Here is a 19,492-nt window from a genome sequence, read left to right on the forward strand (position 1 = left end):
ACAATCAGTGAATCTGTTAGTGTTACCGTTCAGTCATTGTTATGATCAGATATTCAGCAGTGTGTTCGTAGTGTATGTTGCTCATTGTGTGCTGGTCTATACTAATAAAATATGATAATGTCATTAGAGCACACCTGACATTTATGTCTTGTTGTCATGCCAACACAGATCATTCTACAGTCTGGGCCAGGGGTTGTGGCTGCCTGTCAGCAAAAGCTTTGTAGTGCCACCGGTGGAACTGTCAATCAACCCCATCGCCAGCTGCAAGACAGATGTGTTGGTCACCGAAGATCCAGGAGAGGTCAGGTCAGTCTGACTCAGAACAGACCGCTACAGGTCTGGTAATTTAAATTTTTTTAGAACTTCAACCAAATTAAAAAAAAAAAAGTTGTTGTTTTTTTATAATTCTAAACTCGTTTCACTTAAAGCTTAAGTGACAAACACACGCTTTCATGAAGTACTTAAGCCCTAACAGTGTTCCCTTTTAGTTGGCGTACATGCTGTTTCCATGACAGTAGTGTTGATATTATAAATATGACATTAAGGTAAAAAAGTGTTACATACAAGAGGCCAAAACTACTATAACAAACATATGTAGATAAATATTGTACTTGAACCATCTTATTTCTTTTGTTTGTTGTAGCCACTGCCCTTTAGCAAAGCTGACAATAATTATTAGTGTGGAGATAGGCCATAAACAATAGTGAAGAAAATATCTAAAGCACTGAATTTAGATTTTTAAGGCACATTTCTTTTCACTCCCATGTGAAATCACCGAACATCTCTTTCGAAAGTCGATGTTGTGCAAAAATACATATTTACTGAAGTTGGGATTCAGTTGGAAAGAACTTTACGGAGCATGCAGAGTGTATTCAGAATCACATATAACCTGATACATAACTCTTCAAGAATTGGGACAAAACATGTAAACACATAAATGTGCTTTTTTGATACTACTTTACAAAAAGACTGCACTCATAAAAGATTTACATTGCTTCAAAATATGGTTGTTAATTAGATTTTAAACACTATGAATTAATAAAAAACATTTATTAAATAGTTCTAACACACATTTTCTACATTGATGCAAGTTTTGTGTTTGTCAAGGTCAATCACTTTACTATTAGTTTCTCCTGGTAAGTTTTTGCTCAACTTATTTTTTCTTGTTTGTAATACTTTATTAGGCTACTCCTAACAAATGTTTAATGTTGATATTCTAGCTCATGAAGACCTTGCCGCAATCTAGGTAAAAAGATTAATGTGAGCTTGCTATTTGTCAAGAAACAGGTCTTTATTTTGCTTTTTATTTGTTTTATGTTATTTGTCATGACACTACATCTCCTTGTCAATGGTTTATAAGGTGTTTAAAGCTTAATAACTGGATTATGAACTATTTATTGACCATTTATTTATTAACTTGTTGTAAAATAGGACTAATATTTTTATATAAGATAATGTTTAAGGTGGACAGAGGTATGTAATAGCCTTCCTCTTTATTTGTTTATTATGAAAGGTCCACATTTAAATATTTAACACTCATTATACAGCATTTTTTTTATTTTCAGTTTTGTTCAAACCACAAATTCTCCAACAGGAAAATTACCTCTCTACAACTGGGCAAAAAATCCCCATGATTTTAATGCAATATTCTAGTTTCCATATCTATTGTGTTGAAAATATTACAAAATCCAAACTTTAAAAGAAATAAAAAGCCAATTTAACTCACTTCTGTTTTCAAAAATGTTTCATATCTTAAAAAAAAAAGAAACAACATGCATCAGTCTTTATTTCATCACTTACATTTACCTGCTTCCCCCCCCCACACACACACACACACACACACACACAAACTATAATTTTATTTGGTGATTACAGAAATTGTAAAGAAAATTTACTCCCTTCAGTGACAAAAGTGCTTGATGAGAGTCAGCATATTTGTGGGGAGCAGGAACAAGAACATTAATCAAGTGGAGGGGCAGACCAATAACGGGCTCTGTAATCATGCTGGAGCAGCGCTCTAACTTTGGGCAGTGTCGCGTGGCCATTCATCATCTGGAAAAGCAAGAGGCGGAGAGGGAGATTAATAACAAGTACATTAGTTAGTGTTTAGATGCAACCACTATGCGCCCGGGACTTCCAACAGAGTTACGGGGCTAAATTAACTAATCTTGATTAGCCAGTGATTTGAAGAAACACTGCCATAATTAGCATCTGTAGACATATGTATAATTTACGGGACTTTCTAAAGTAATCATTGCATGACTTCTCTTTATTTAATTATTTTTTAGGTCTTCCTTCCATTTGCATTTAGGTAAGTGTGTGCATGAAATTAAAAAAAGGAGGCACCTGGAGAGAATGAATGGACTTCTGTTGATTTTGCTGCAGTACATTAGCAGTACATTACTCATTTGTGCCTCTGCTAAGTAGGGGTGTAACCCAGAGGTAGTTTTAAAACAATAACAGCAAGAACAACCAAATATCAATAGGCAATTAGGAAGAGTGGACACAGTTTTTTTTTTTTTTTAAGAAGGCATATTATTCTTTTTGGGTTTGCCCCTGTCCATTAGTGTTACTTAGTTTGCATTTTCAAACATACTTTCAAAGGTCTGCAGAATTTTAAAGTCTGGAGCTCACATTACAGAAAACAATGCTACTAAACTAAACTGCCTAGAAAACACTGTTTGCAGTCCAAACTTCTGTTCCTTTACTTAATTTCGTCACTGTTAAATCCTCTCATAGGACCTGAGTAGTGGCTGTTTGGGTTTAAGACTGAGCATCTTCTTCACACTTCACCATTTTTGACCAAGTAGATGATCAATGAGGAACAGAAAGCATGATAAAATATAATATTTTGTATTAATTTTTTCCACAATATGGAAAGACGTTTCTGTTGGCTTTCAAAGTCAAAACTTGAACCCGTGAATGAGCATAATGTGAACTTTTTACACCTGACTCAATAAACCTGAATCAGAGGCTTATTTGTTTTTACTCGACACAAGACTGTTGGGATCAATTCTCTTAATATTATAAACTTCCCACAAATGCAGAATGCATTAGGAAGATGCATTTACTATCGTGCACTATGATAATTGAAGGGACATTTTGCTGGAAGAGAACATCAACAAAATATAATTTGAAAATTAATTCTAAAAATTATTATTAGACCCAATCTAAAAGGTGCGTTGCTTCATTGCTTTACATAAGACTTGTATTTCATGTTTAAGAATATTCAAAGTGAGTTTAAATTTTATTAAGCTATACATTTATATAGGATGTGTTTTTTTTGTATCCGAGAGATTTGTCCTTTGTAAAACCTTCCTAACTATTGTAGGCTACCATTTAAACATATGTGCATATGAGAAAACAACAGTAAGAGGTTTTTTGTGTGCATTAAGTAGCCTTTCATGGTGACCTGCCATTTACCTGGAGACGTTCCAACTGGGCAGCAGCTAGACAGTGATTTGTCAGAAGTACTGCTGGCAGTTTTTACCATAAAACAATATAGCTGTAAGTCTAGCAGTAGTCAAGTAGTCGGTCAGTCTTTCTGTATTTGTTTTAGTAGATTTATCTCTCAACTGCATGCATTAAACTCGGATTTTCCCCAAAGAATTATTTATCATATATTCTAGCTCAATCTAATACAACATTTTGACTTGCTCCGGGTTTCTTAACGGTTTCTTTTTGTTTTTGTTTTTTCCTCTAAGGCAAATTTCTCTTGGGTAACCTTTTGATGTGCTTTGAAGTAAATTATACCAGAGCCTTTACTGTTAATTGTTCAGTCCTTACATTCAGAGGAAATATTTTAGTCTTCCCAGTTATTCAAGCACACTGACTGTAGACAACCAACTTGGATAAGGGTACACCTTATTCTCGTCATGTTTGTACACCTTTCATTCCAGTCTCATTTTATCTGAACACTAGTTTGCAAGCTAAGAGAATGGGACTAACTCAGATTAGTGTCCCTTCTATCTTGGCTTAGTATAATGTGGATGATATTTGTAACTTTTCCACAGTTGGCAGTTAAAATGTAAATTATAATTCCTAAAATATGAAAACGTTTATTTGTCCTCATGAAGAAACTAAAAGCTCAAATTGTTTTATTCCATCAGTAAGGTGCCTTTTTCTGAACAGATGCAAGGAGACTTTCATGAATATGAATATATATAAAAACCAAAGATCTGACTCAGGATGTCTGAAAGCACTTATTGTTTCTTGACCTAAGGGTGGTAGAAAATATTATTAGTGCTCTGCTTCTTTTTCATAGAAAATGGAATTTTTTTCTTCTTGCAAAATTGTCTTGATAAATCTGTAACAGAATATAGTAAGTTTCATACATTACCACACCATATTTAAGTTTATACCTCTATCTAATTTAGTTGCACTGCAGTCATTTCCTCTTTTTTTTTTTTGTGAAACTATTAAATATTGCTCATGTAACAGACTGATGATGTTGTTATGGTTTTGTTCCCAGTGGCAACAGTAATTATTCTCAACTTTACATAGTATAAAGGTAAATATGAAAGAGTAAGCAAGTGTATGTATTTAGAGAGAGAGAGAATTTTGCCTATATCTCTCTTGGTACTCCTGTAAATATTAATTCAGCAAAGCAAGAAATATAATTGAATTTAAGATACACCATCTGTTGCTGTGGCTGGCTCATCAGACTGTTAATAATTCCAACGCTTCAAAAGAAAGCTGTGTCTGAAGGCCACTATGTAATGTGTAAAATTAACTAAACCAGAGCATGTTGTGTAGCCAGCAAAGTGTAAGTTGTAATGCATTGCCAATTTTTAAAATAACTTGGAAATCATTTTTATGTTTCATGACAACATCATGCATAAACAGAAAGACTACCGTACATCTAAACTCCTTTTCCCTCTCTTGTAGGCACTTTATTCACATTCAGTGTGACAGAGTGAGAACAGTGAGTGATTTGTTGCACTGCTCAGTGACAGAGGTGGTTTGAATTTTCAAAGAGTCAGTCTCAATGTGTTTTCCGGTGTGCTGCAATACGTCACCTCCATAATGACGTGTCATTTATGTGCTGGCATGCCATGAATGGGAGATAAAAATTAGGTAATAAAAGAGAAAAGATATCTCAGTGTTAAGTATTAACTAAGATGTCAAGAGCTAACGAAACATGGACAGACAACATAAAAAAGACTATGACAAAATAAAAATGACAAAAAGAGTTTGTAGATTGGTACGTTATGTCCTTTCACTCTCCCCATTAATCTCTGCTGGCACTGATAAGATGCATTTTAAAGGTATTTTGTCATTTTGCATTTGAGTGACTCATTCCACTAAAACTGCATATTACTATTTTGTAGCAGTTGTTAAAGTTAATTCAGACAAAGAAATAATAAAAGAAGAGTATAGTTAGTCATTCAATAGGTCTTACAATACATTTAAACCATAATCAATACTATTGAACAGGTGTGTGCCTTAAACAGCTGGTCAAACAGTTGGACTTTAATCTAAAATCGAGTGTCCCTTGTGGATTATCTTTGTGCTAAATTGGTCCAGAGGCTTCACTGCCTGTGGGAACTTAGACCCTTCTAGGTAAGCTTTAAAGCTATGTGGATATGTTCAGACATGAGTTGGTAGTGTGTTACAGGAGTTTCATTGTGCAGCTGAAGCAACAAATTGAGACTATTGTTAAAATGTTCATGATGGCCATGGGTAGAAAGGTGTATTCCTCTTTTCAGACTATTTGTAAAGGCAGTCCTTGGACTCTGCACAAAATCCTTTATGATCCTTCTCACACCTCGTTTTCTGACTTTGACCAGTTAGCATTAGGCAGACAATACCAAGCCTAAATGTGTAAAACCAGTCATCTTAGGCTCTTTTTTTTTCTTCTTAATTCAGTCATTTTAACAGATTGATTACTTTGTTTTGGCATTTCAGTGCAAAGGGTAAAATTGTGTTTATCCTCTTTGAGTTTTATTTTCTACTTTAAGGATTTGATTTGATTGAATTTGACGATTGTCACAATGTATTTAACTAAGAAGTTTCACCAAAGAACCCTGTCGAATAACTGTGTTCATTCAAGGTCAAAAATAAAATAAAATAAAATAAAAAACGTTGTAGTAGAAGTCAAATACTTAGATGTGATTTTTAATCCAACCTTTGACTTCAAGAAACTCACCAATAAAATAGTTAATATGCTGAAACATATTGTTTCATTAAGGAGACATTAAAGATATGCAATAATATCTTTAATCAATTATTCTGTTGCATTCTGGTATAACAGGTCATACTGTAAACTATCAGATCACTTCCTAATGTGTAGGTGTAAAATCACTACAAAGCATTGTCATTGAAATATACACATGACCAGCATGATATGGAGATTTGAAAATCAAATTATGTGCTCAGTGATCAACTTGTTATTAAAATGGTTTTCAATTTGGCAGTTTTACTTTTGGAGCTATTTTTTAGGTTATTAAGTAAAAGAAAAAGTTCCTGGCAATCTTAAAACACCTAATGTTCTCTTTTTTATGTAAGGCCAAAAAAAAAGAAAAAAAAAAAAGAATTTTCAGGAGCTAGTTCTATTGTCATTCATAAAAGGAAATGGAAATAATTACCTGTTTTATATATATATATATATATATATATATATATATATATCATTATTTATTTATTTAAATTGATTGTTATGGGTACATATTTTAATTGTATTTTGTGTTCATCTGCCATGGAACCACAGAAAGAAATTTGTCTTTCGCTAAATTTGATTCAATCAATTTCTCCATTTATAAGAGTAGTGTTCTTTTCCATATTCCTAGACAAATAAATAAATGCATAACAACATGCATTTTTTCTGTCATTTTAAGAGTTCATTTTTCCTCTTTACTTCTAATCAACTGTGATAACAGATTGTACAGTTTGTTTTCCTTACTTTCACATATTAATCGGGGAAAATTTGCAATCCACTCAACCTTGAGAGGATTTATAGCCACATAAAACATGTTTTTTTAAAACATGTGCATAATTGGTTTGAGGCAGTAATATTAGTGGCTTCCTTGAAATGACATTGCCTCAAAAGCACCACCAAACCCACACAAACAGTGATAATACTCCAAAAGGCTTCTTGCACTGCAAGTCATTTGTCTTCCCATCAGTCAGGACCCTTCTGGCTGCTTTTAGTGTTGAGTCTTGCTCATGGCACACTGTGGTCCCTGTGGATGCATAGCTGTGGACAGTCTTTCTTCAGTAAGACAAAGAGGAGGATTGCCCTTTCATTAACTGTGACAGCAGGCACACATCAGTCAGAGTTTGGACATGATGAAGCATGTTTAGGTGAGAGCACTGTACTAGTTGGGCTGGCGTTTTTGTGCCCCGTGACAGATTTAGAGTTTGGAAGTGAGAGCTTTCTGAGTAGTTTATATATACAAAGAAATAACTGAATTCTATTAAAACTTCATACAAGTAAAAGTCCTGAAAACATACCTACATTTGTTTTCCATCTTTCTTTGGTTTTATCTTTCAGTAAAGCCTGCAGTTTGTTGCGCAACTTTCCATTTATAGTACAACAACAACGGATTTATGTTTACAAAAGAAATTTTATGAACCATAACAGAAGCAGTAACCACAAACTGGAACCCATTTTTTTTTCCAAGGTAACATCTCTGTTTTGTGAGCACAGCTGTGGCCCTGGATGCATGAGTGTGTAACTGTAACACAGATTTAATGCATGGTAACAAAGCATTTTGTGTGTGTGTGTTTGTACCAGAGTTGTTGAATGAATGAATTAAATACTAATACTTATTTTTAATAGCTGTTTTTTATGTGAATGTATGTAATTGTCAGGGCTATATGTTTTATTTGTGTCTAGACCTCATCATTATTATTCTGTGTTTAAATTAGGTGCACATTGCAAAATAGGTGGTGTGGAATGAATTTAAATTAGGTAAAATAGTGAATTGTGCCCCATGGATTTGTTTGGTGTATAAACAATTTCTATTTATATTCAGCGTTTGGCACCTAAATCCAAAGTTAGAGCCAGAGAAGTTTAGAAAACCTGACAAATATAGAATAATCTGTGTGAGTCAAGCTTTTAGTCTGAAATTGTGCAAATGCGATGCACAGGAAAACCAAAACATGTACCCTCCTCAGAAGAAAGAACAAGCTCTATCAATAAAAAGCTTTATGTATGGTGCATGCCTATTCCCTGTAGGTTTCCAATCGATTTAACATGGCAAACATGTCTAGCTGCTAACCGTGCAGTGGTTAGCCCCAGACATGGCTCGGCATAAATGAAAGCAAGCCACGCGAACAGCATGGACATAGCTGTTGTGAAAGCATTCCGCCTTCTTCCAGCGTAACACAAGGCCTTAGGTATTAAACTGAATTTGCACCCTTTTATGGGAAACAAAACATAATTAACAGAATTACAAATGGTCCTAAACTGCAGGTGGAAGGATTAAAGCCACCAAAAAGATCTGCAATTTTGTCACAACATAGGCCAGCATGAATAGCTTTCTAATTCTACTAAACAAAAGAAGAAAAAAAAAGAAAAGATTATGAGTGACTGCTTCCCAGGTGGTGAGAGATTATGCTCAGCTGCATAACCATTCATTTTAATATGACATTTCTTGCTCTGGTGTATTCTTAATTGCACTGTGAAAACATATGCAACAACATCTGTGATTTTTGTATTTCTTTATTTATTTTAACCTTTCAATTTTCCAATTTCAGGGAAGAGGCATTGATGTCGACATACTTTGAGACAGTGCAAGACCTGCTTGCGTCTTTTGGGCCGGTTCGCGATTGTTCCAAAGACAACGGTGGCTGCAAGAAAAATTTCAAGTGCGTGTCTGATCGACAGTTGGACTCATCTGGCTGCATGGTAAGCAGGTGTTCAAGATAACTTACTGGTGGAAATATACTATAAGTGTGCCATAGCTTAAAGTCACAATAAAAAAAATCCAAGGATCTGCTTTGTTGGTAATACATCACCTAAACCAAATCATTTTAAATTATTAAAAGAATACATGTTTTTAGTATTCTTTGGGGCATTTCATTGTTTGCTCTTTCATGGAGGATGGATTAGAATTTGAAACGTGTACTTGTTTTTCCTCACCGAAACACTTTGATCAGTGTTTGAATTTCAGCAGGGATGTTGCAGAATGCTGAGAGGTGCCTGCTCAGGACAGTCATTCCTACTGGGGTATTTTGGGTGAGGTTGGCCTTCCCCAGCTTCTGGTTTAACAGGAAAGGTCTAAATGTGCTGTGGAACCCTGCTGGGAGCCTCAAGGTTGCAGCTTGTGTTCATGCAGACCAAAGAAGATTTACTGGGTTATTTTAAAACTACCCATTCATTCATTCATTTGTTTCCCAAACTGCTCAGTCCATTCTGATATAGCAGTAGGAACAGTGAGAGCGGACATGCCAAGGTCTTTTTGTCTCCACTAACTCCATTTATCTCCTGCTGGGGGATCCCCATGCTGCTCTCTGGCCAGTTTGGTGTTGTAATCCCTCCAGCAAGACTTGGCATGCCAATTAGACCTCTGAAGGGACCTGCTCAAGAGTCATTCTTCTAAAAATCCCAGTTCAACTCACTTGATTCCTTTTAATGTAGAGAGCTTTCTTTTAGGTTTCCTAATATTTTGCCTAATCCCTGAAAAGAAACCTGGCTACCTTCAATTTAGACACTTGTATTGGCTTGTTCTTTCAGTACTGTGATCACTCAGGACTCATGGCCGCAGGTAAGACGATAAGGGAAAAAGAGCATTTAGCCTTGCCGCGTGGCTCAAGGCTGCCTTTACTAAAAACATTACATCAAATAAATCTCTGCAGAAGCAGCAACCAGTTTACAGTCATCCTGACATCCTCTGTGCCTGCGATTTGTCATAAACAGTTTGAGGTACTTAAACTGTTTCACCCAGAAGAAAAATCATTTATTCTCAGTTTCTTACCTCATAGCAAATTATTGAATTAACTGTCCTATATACATCCTGTCACATGTGTACACTGTAATGCATTTGTGTGAAAGACATTCTTATATTCATACTGTTAGACGTTTTGTTTAAAAGCCTAATTGTTACGACTTATCATTCATGCTGTCAGCTAGACTGACTCTGAGCGTTAGTTAACCAGCGAGCAGGGGGTGTTGACAACAGATTATTATGGGACAGCAAAACTGTGTTCCACTAATAATGCAGGAAACAAGCCTTCAGGGGCAACAGATATGCTGCGCGTGCAAGGCTTCGAGCTTGTCGTATTTCATGTATTTCGCCCCTAACAGTGCACAATGCATCTCCCATAGTTTCAGGTTTGGGGACTCCATATTTTCAGAATGCAACAAAAAATATCCAACTGCTTGAAAACTGCCAAGAGAACAGACAGCAAGTAAAATTAAAGATAATCCAGGGGTGTTGCAAGATTTTGCACCATCTGTGCAAAAAGACTGATAAAACAGAAGAAAACATATACATGGCACATCTCGACAAAAACCTTCAAAAATATCTATATATGCTGCACATCATCACTTTATTTTTTTTAGGGTTTCTTTCTCAATAACATGTCTTTTTAATTTAAAAGCTCTTTGCTGCCATATTATTGGTAATCATTTAAAGAAATGAAAAATTGTGCATGTCAGTAATAACAATGTATTTCTGTTTTCTTCTTTAGACACACATGCACTAAAGACTTTGATGACTCACACTGTTGTAAAGCATGCCTGGATGGCTGGATATAGGACTTAACCATCTATGACTGGGCGTTTGAGTTCAGTTACGAAATTGCTCAAATTGTTTACCCCTTCTAAAATGAAGCAAAACAGAGAAAGGCTTTTTAAATTAAAATAAATGGAAATATAAAGATTATTGGTTTCTTGTAACAATAACTGTAATATGCTTCCTTTTTTGCTTTAGGTATTATAAGTACATTTGTTGCATATGCCTTGATTTTTTTTTCTTGTTGCTTCATGAGCATTGTTTAACTTTAGATGTAACATTATAAACTACAGTGCAAGAGAGGTTTGGCCCTGGCATAATTTCAAGCAAAGGGTGACTGTACACTTCAGCTTTTTGACAGCACAGGGCAGGACTGCGTTGTAAAGTAATTAAATTGATGAGCCATCTTAATTACTGGAGGGCGGTTCTGTGAGTCATTAGGAGCTTGGATGGAGCCATAAATCGATAGGTCTTTTTGTTGTTTGTGTTGATCTAAGACAAACCCACACACAGCTGTTTTTGTTGCTTTCCTCTTTTCATCATCTTGCAACTGAAACATGTTTGGATGCATCATCTTTTTAAAATGCTCGTGTAGCTGTTCTGAGGATAGCTCTGCCTTCTTGTCATGATATGTGGATCACTCTGCCTTCTGTAGTTTTGACTAGCATTGATGGCAAATGATGAATAGCAAGCAGTATTTGTCGAATACAGTAAAACTGTGATGCACTAAACACATATGGCCGATTACTGTATGATCTAAACCATGCTTTTCTGTCTGTTCTATAACTTATTTTCCAAGATTTGCATCCCACTGTGTTAATGCGAGGATTCATCCATATTCATAAATTAGAATCATATCTATAAAATCAAAACATATATTTCTACTCTTAACATATAGCAGCTTCTGTGTGTAAATATTTCCATGCAGTTGTGATTGCTTTAATTTCTGCCAAATGACTTGGCAATGTTGATTGTCTTATACAAAACAAATATATATATATATATATATATATATATATATATATATTTTTTTTTTTTTTCCCCTAATAAACTTCTGTATTTGAGATTTTTTGCTGTGCTTGCAAAGCGTTTGTGTTTGCTCTATGGGCGATTCATTAAAATCATGCATGAACAGTGATGGAGCACTGTGATTTACAAATAGAGCTGGGCTCGCAGCAAATTAATCTCTGGCAGTTGTCCTGACCAGTTGGATTTCCCCACAACTTGCACACATTATGTGAAGAAATTTCAAATACACAGGCATGCCAACACCAGCTAAATTGTGTTGGAGAGCGCCGCTATTGCTTTCAGAAACACAAATAATAAGATAATTAATAATAGAAAGTCTGTGCAACAGAAAGAATAGCCTCCTACTAGAGCTTTTTTTTTAACTACTCAAACAGAATAACTGAATAATGTATTTTCTAAAATTGTTGGGAACAAACAGGGTAGCAGGTAGCTGAGGGCTAACTGAGCAAAATAAACTACTCCTTACAAATACTGACCGTCCTCAAAAGCAGCCAGCTCTGCTCTTCACTTAAAAAAACCATAAACCCAAGCTTTTTCCTCTACCTTTGAATTTTGCTAGAAGAATAAAAGCAGACTGCTCCACCAGCCTCTGATTATTCCAAAATAGATAGTAATAAAAAAAATGTGCAATGACCTTTTAGAATCGTAACAATGGAGTTCAATCTGTACACAGAAACCCACCAAATTTAAATTTAAAAGAGCTCAGAATTATCACAGTACAAGACGCAACGAGTTCAGCTCCAAAATCAAAAGTTTCGGCAGGTATTTTGCAGAAAAATCACTTTAATAGTGAGGGCTGATCTCATTTTATCACAGTAATAGTGGCCTAATGTTTTATTTGTCACTAATACTGTTTCTGAAAGTGTTTTTTTTTTTACGTTCTGAGAATCATCATGATGTCTTTTAAAGAAAAAACTTGTATCTTACATGATTGGAGTGTAATATTTCAATGACTAATACTAAGTTTATGAAGCTTTATACAGTCAGCTGTTATGGGTTTCAGACACACAAACAGATTTTTTTTTTATTTCTCACCAATTACTGTAATTCCAACAGCATATCTTCCAGCTGTAGCATTGGCCATATTACTAATAATTACACTTCTCCATGTGTAAAACATGAATAAATGTTCACTAACAAGCTTCAGATTGTAAAAATCTATGGGAAGTATCTGCATAGACCCCTCTATATTATGACATATTTTTTATAAACATTTTCCACACACAATCAAAACACACGAGGAGAGAAAACTTAAGTGTATGTAAGTCTGTAAGTATGTATGTATGAATGATGAAAATCAGAATACTAAAAGTAAATCATTTGAGCTCAACAACAAAGACAAAAACAATCACTAAGAAAGAAGTAGAAAGAATTCAAATATCACATGCAGACCCCATGCAGGTGAATATTCAAAATTCAAAAGACTTGGCTCCCAAGCGCACTTTCAGAAATGCTAAAATAAAAGTGCAGCACTAAAAAAATAATTCATAAGAGGCTCTGCGTGGCACTGATCACTGTGCAGACAAAAAGACTGACAAAGCCTTCTAGTCTTCAAAGATTAACTCAAAGAATCACACGCAGAGTGGATTTTTTTGTTTTTTCTAAGTCTATTGAGTTGGTGTTATTTCATGCACTCTTGTCAGAGTGGGTGCTAACACAGAGCAGCGACATGCCACACAGAGGGCTTAAAATCCATTATCAAAGTCTGTCCCTCAAGGCTGGATGCTGCTCTTAAGACAGTTGAAATGCATTTGCAATGAATTAAATTCAAGTCGGGCTGGCGCCGAAGTTCATGAGACATTGTTTATTCTATTTTGCCCGTGTTTCCTCTCTGCTTCCGCTGAGCCTGAGATGGTGTCACTTTATTCTTGTACTCACTGAGTTCAGCACACAGCAAACAGTGATTTTAGATGATTAATGGTTTTGCATTTGTGCCTTCCTTTTTCATCTCTGGTCTCACAACTTATCTACATTATGCAGCGTGGTGATGATTTGTAAGAATAAGTCATGTTCTTTTTTTTGTTACAATAGTTTGTAACTGTGAACTACGTACAGTAGAAGAGATTAATAAGAAGTAAGCAACATATTAATTTTGGTATTCAGTAGCTTCTTGAAGCAGAGCCACTTTGAGCATTCATGTTACATGTTGACGCTAAATCAGTTCAACAATAAGAATAGATATTGCAGCTGCTGGGATATCACGTGTGCTCATCGGCCAAAACCACCTGCCAAAGATTGTATGTGCAAAAACTGCTCTGACCCATGTGAGTACAGACCAGGGATTTATGGGAATGTCTTGTTGTCTGGCACCAGATCCCCTGATTTCCAAGGATTTGCAGGGAAAGGCTTTGGAGGATTAGGCTTGTTCTGACATATCATGTGGTCGGTCAACTGTGATCTAGGAACACCATCAAGTTTTTCTTGGGTTTTTCAAACCATTCTTGAACCAGTTTCCTGGTGTGTTATGACTTGGATTTATGCCGAGGGAGGATGGTACTGTTGGGGGAGTGCCACTAGCACTGAGGTTGCATTCGATCTGCAACAATTTCATATGGATACTGTGTGTCAAAGTAACATCTAAATAAATACGAAGATCGACAATTTTCCAACAAAACACAAGCCTTTTTAGTTTTGTTTTGTAAGTTATAGAGCTTTTAAAATGTTGTTTTTGTTCCCTGCTTTTCAAGTTGTAGCACACCTACTGGGTCAGACTGGCCATCTGGCAATATCCCTGTGGGCCTACATGCCTTTTGGGCAGAACAACTGTTTCATTGTCTAACTAGCAAATAAAACAGATTGGCAGATTTTATTTTTTTTTTCAGGTAGTGAGCTGAACCCAACCTTTAAACTTGATGACCTCGGTTCCATTAATAAACTGTACATCTGTTAAAAAGAAGATATTGTGCAAAACTAAGATAAAATGCAAAAGGGGCACAGAAGTTACAAATTCCGGGGCACCCAATGACAAATCCTTCAGGCAGAGGTCACTAAATGTGCAAAAGTCAACCTTCATCAACATTTTGGTTGCGTCAGCAGAGTAATGAGGGTAAGTCAGAGCGTTGAGAGGAAGAGGGGCTGTAGAGTTTGTAGCAAAGCTAATGATGGGCTGTCCGCCTGACTCCACGATATTAATGTGTCTCGTTTTTTAATGCTTTCATTAATTTTGCACAAATTGTTCACAATTTCTTGCTAAATTAAGTATTGTCTCAGACATAAAATTAAAAAAGAAACTAGTTTTGCCCAAAAGACATACTGTTTAATTTATGGTAACTCCATTAGCACACCTTTAGCATTACAAGCTTACAATATTGCAAACATACAGGAGATTTTAAAAAGAAAATGTCTTCTCTACATCCTAGGTTCTGTGCAAAAGTCTTGAGTCATTCCTCATGTTATTTTTTTTGTACTTGCCATATTCAAAAGATTATTGTTTTTTTTTTTTTTTTCTTGCTTCACTTGGCAAGCCAGTTCTTTAGTTGAAACTCTGAAAAACTGTTTGACCAACATAAAATATTTTAGTACCAACAAGGTGATTCCCAAATAGTCATTGATTTAAGGCTTAGCATACAGGAAATGATCAAGTAAAAGATTAAATATCTTTTCGGTTCCTTGTTTGGTCTGTCTGTTTTTTGTTTTTTTTTTCTTCCTATTTTATAAAACTTTGCATATTCTGTTACAAGAATACATTTCTGAAATTCTCTGCCCTTATTCAAATTTTAGAACTCTTAGATCTTCTGAACCTCCTTTTGGAAGTTCTTTGTTCTAGATTGATAAAGTTGTAATGGAGGCTGTGCCTCTGCTGTAGCCACCCTACACTGTGGAACAGCCTTCTGTTGTCAGTCAGTCAGCATATCCACGCCATTAGGCTTTTTAAAAAGCATCATAATACATTATACTGTTTTTTTTATTATTGTTTTGATGTTTTTGTGATTTAATGTACAGAACTCTGATTGTTTTTAATGTTCTTTGTAAATAAAACTGAACTGATTTTATTTTATTTTTAAAGACATGACTTTAAGATACCACTCGTCTGTTGTAGATAGGTTTTAGGTCCCTTTCCTTATTTTTTTAAGCACACTCTGCACAAACTGCTGCAGTAGTCAGGAACAAGGACCGGACAGAAAACTTTAATGAAAGAGAAAGAAAAAAAAAATGAAGTTCAAAAAGAATTTTTGAAAGACCTTCAGAATTCCTCCAGAACTATTGATCAAAGCCTAAAGAGATAACAAGAAAGTTTTCTTTCTGGAAGTATAGCAAAAAGAAATAAGGAGTTGTTTAAACTTCTTGCACAATATTGCAGCTTTTATAATTGTTGCAACAAAACTGTCAATTAAAGGCCTCAGCATTGGATTAAAACTTTATTCTTAAATTAAAAACTCAGACACTGCATAGTGTGTGCATTCTGCTGCAGGTGAACCACAGGATAGTCACTTTAGTCTGCACGGACATTTAGCTTCCTTATTTTTGAGTTTTGTATTGCTTTGACGAGTCCTAACAATGGAAACAAATCACAGTTTGTTTTATCCTTCTCTTTTTGTCAGTTGCTATTTGTTGTTCTGTTCATATACTGTTTGATATTCAGTTATTGCATTCTAGTAGTTTTTTTGAAACAAAATAACTAAACTTGTATGGTTTTAGTGACCTTTGGAAGGACAGTTAGTAGAAATTGAAAGGAATGCAGGGATTGTCAAATCATTTGGTATAAAATGTAAGTTTTCTTTAATTTTTATTTGCATTTTTTGTCAATCCCTGTGCACCTGTTATGCCAAATACTCCCTAAATTCATATAATAAAAGCTGTATTTTATAATTGTAAAAAGAGACCACATAATTAAACCAAATTGCATATTTTGGTGTACACTCCACTAATACTACTAAAGGCATAGATGATTGCAAGACTTCATGATGTACAGTAATTTTAGTTATCCAGATTTCATTTTGAGCTTTAAGGTTGGACTTGTGTGAAAATATCTTGTTTTTCCAGACACCTTTTCCATATGCTTAACTGGATCTACATTCAGTAAGTGAAATTTAGATCTTTTCGGTGCGCTGAATATGCTTTTATGTTCCTCAAGCCATTAGCAAACTATACTATCAAAAGGGAATTACAGTGCCTGCTGATAGATTAAAAGTATACTTCACTAATGGCTTGAGGATCATAAAACATGTGGGTAGTAATAGCAGAATAACAATCAAATGCCAAGAACTAAAGTTTTCTAACAAAACATTGCTTAGAATTTCTTACTGTCCATTTTGCTCTATGGTGGACCCTGCAGATATGTTTCTTGAGTAAACAATAAACCCAACCAGACAGCCATGTAGCAAATAAAGACAAATGTTATCCTTCAACAGACCCACTCACTGCAAGTGATTTCCAACTCAAGTCAGCATGGCCACTGTACTGCTGCACAGCCATACGATACACTCTTTCTGCCAAAGTTTTCAGCAGTTTGTGCGACACCATTAAATTTAAACAACTGCCCATCCTTTGTTTTGAACCAGCGAGCCTTGAAGTCCATGATAGTTTGCTTGTTCATGTGCAGAATTGATTGGCTAAAGCATTTTGATGGATACTAATGGCAGCATACTGGGAACACACCACATGACCTTTCATTTAGCAGATGCAGTTTGAATCTTGTCAAACTTGTTGAGGGTTTTTACTTAATTGCCCATTTTTCCTGCTTTCAACACATCAGTTTTAAGCACTTAATGTCCACATGCTAGTTATTATATATCCCACCCAGTGGCAGGTGTCACGGTGATAAAACAATCAATGCCATTCACCTTGTCAGTCAGTGGTTTTAATCTTGAAGCTGATCCGTGTATTCAGAGTAGATGAGTTTAGTACAAGTTTTGTTCTATGAAAACATTTAATTGTTATACACTGATGTTACCTGGTTTATATTTTAACAAACCTTCCAGGTGCTTTTATTCAATGTTCCAGCTTTGCTACTGTATAAACATTATGTTGCACAAAAAACAAAAAAAACATCAGTTTAGCATTATTCAAGTTATTTTTGATATAATAGAGAAAAAAACTGTAATTTCTAGGAATTTACACAAAGTTGTTATTGAACAGCAAAAGTCTGGGTCAATCCCAGTTGATCATTTAGGCCTGTGGTAAGTAGTTTGCAATAGGGTGTTTTAGTTTGCTAGTAGGTGTGTGCAGGGCTTTGTGTATACAGACTTTTACTTATTTATTAATATTTTTTTATTTTTATTTTATGGCCTCTTGATGGATGTAGCTACTGTATTTGCCCTGCCAATAAAAAGAAGAATCTAAGCAGATGGTAGAAAATTGGTAGCATATCTTTCATGAGTTTATGGCCCCTCTGGGACCCTCTGGTCGCTGCTTGAATGCAAAGATGTCTTTTCTTTTTAAACTTAGGGCATCAAACCAGACTTTAATTTTGACATGTCAGACTCAAGTTGTTAATAACAATTTAAAGAAGACAGATGGTATTTTTGATCTCAGTTAAAGTCACTTGTAAACCATCCTGGAATGTGAGCATTTATTAAAACATGGGGAACACTCCAATAGTCAAGAAGGAGCCTGATTTCTGCTGTGCTTTCGCTACCTTGCATAAAAAGTCTGCAGAGAGGTAAAGAAAGTGACATTCTCTCACAAACAAAATTTGTTTTATGCAAACCTAGATCCCCTAATCCCTATACCCCTCCTTCAGTTGTATATTCCTACACCTCTGTGTTCCTGACAACTGAACATTATGACTCCCCCTGCTCTGTTGCACAGGCTGCTCAGTTTATCCCATTACCATTACATTTCAGTGCTTCATGCTTTAAAGCAAATGCACGGTGAACATTTTTAGCCAATCTTTTGGAGACTGTTGGTTAAATGGTGGATCAAGTGTGTCATTTAGCGCACCACAAAGCTGCGTGAGGCTAACGAAGGGATTTAAGATTTGTGTACAGTGGAATTCACTTGAGAGCCGCCATAAGAAGAACTAACAGCACGATTTCCAGGAAGACTTGGAATTTCATTTTGGGGTCAAATATATTTCACAAATTCCTTGACGATGTAACTGAAATTGATTTAAATCTGCTCAGTTTTACAAACATATGGAAGAACTAGAAAGATTGACCAAATAACAAAGCCAATTACTAGCCACTCCAAAATGCCTATAGCGATCACGCTGACCTGAGAGCAGCAGAATCCAATAGAGTTGCAGGAGAAAGCTATCCTTCACTCCCATAACCATTTGTTTTATAGTCACCAATGAAGAAAGGTTTGTGATTAAACAGCACAAGCTTTGTAAAAAAAAAATTGCCAGTTACAAAAATGCAAAGTGAAGTTATCCTGATAACTTGAGGGCTCATATTAAGATCTTTTATGAAGATCGTCCTGTTTATAGGTGAAATAAGAACATGGCAGTATATTTTTACATCCAGTCATATAATGTGTGTTTGTGAAAAATGAAAGAGAAGGTTGGAAAAAAAAATCTTGTAAACATAAAATTCAAAATTACATTTCACCTCTCAATCCATTTTCCATTGCTTATCAGATCTGATGTCACGGGGCTAAAAGCTTAAGCAGAGATCCCAGACCTCTCTCTCCCCAGCTACTTCATCCAGCTCATCTGGGTTGCAGAAACTGCAGGGAGGTTGTACTTTAGGACGTTCCCAGGCCAGCTGTGAGATATAATCTCAACAGGAAACCCCGGGTGTACACCAACACCACCTGGTGCAAAATGCATGAAACACCTCCCACTAAAGGTATACAAAAGGCATTCTCACCAAATACCCAAACCACCTCAACCGTCTAATTTT

At 35.5% G+C, this 19,492-nt stretch overlaps 1 protein-coding gene across 1 annotated transcript in view; it reads left to right on the forward strand.

Annotated features, from left to right (window-relative positions):
• Positions 1-19,492, forward strand: part of LOC108230990 (astrotactin-2) — a 268,258-nt gene that overhangs the window by 160,767 nt on the left and 87,999 nt on the right. The window contains exons 10-11 of the mRNA XM_017407677.3: positions 169-306; positions 8,701-8,851. Of these exons, the coding sequence (XP_017263166.1) occupies positions 169-306; positions 8,701-8,851 (289 nt within the window). The remainder of the gene's footprint in view (positions 1-168; positions 307-8,700; positions 8,852-19,492) is intronic.

This window comes from Kryptolebias marmoratus, linkage group LG14 (assembly GCF_001649575.2).
Source record: "Kryptolebias marmoratus isolate JLee-2015 linkage group LG14, ASM164957v2, whole genome shotgun sequence".
Lineage (NCBI taxonomy): Eukaryota > Metazoa > Chordata > Actinopteri > Cyprinodontiformes > Rivulidae > Kryptolebias > Kryptolebias marmoratus.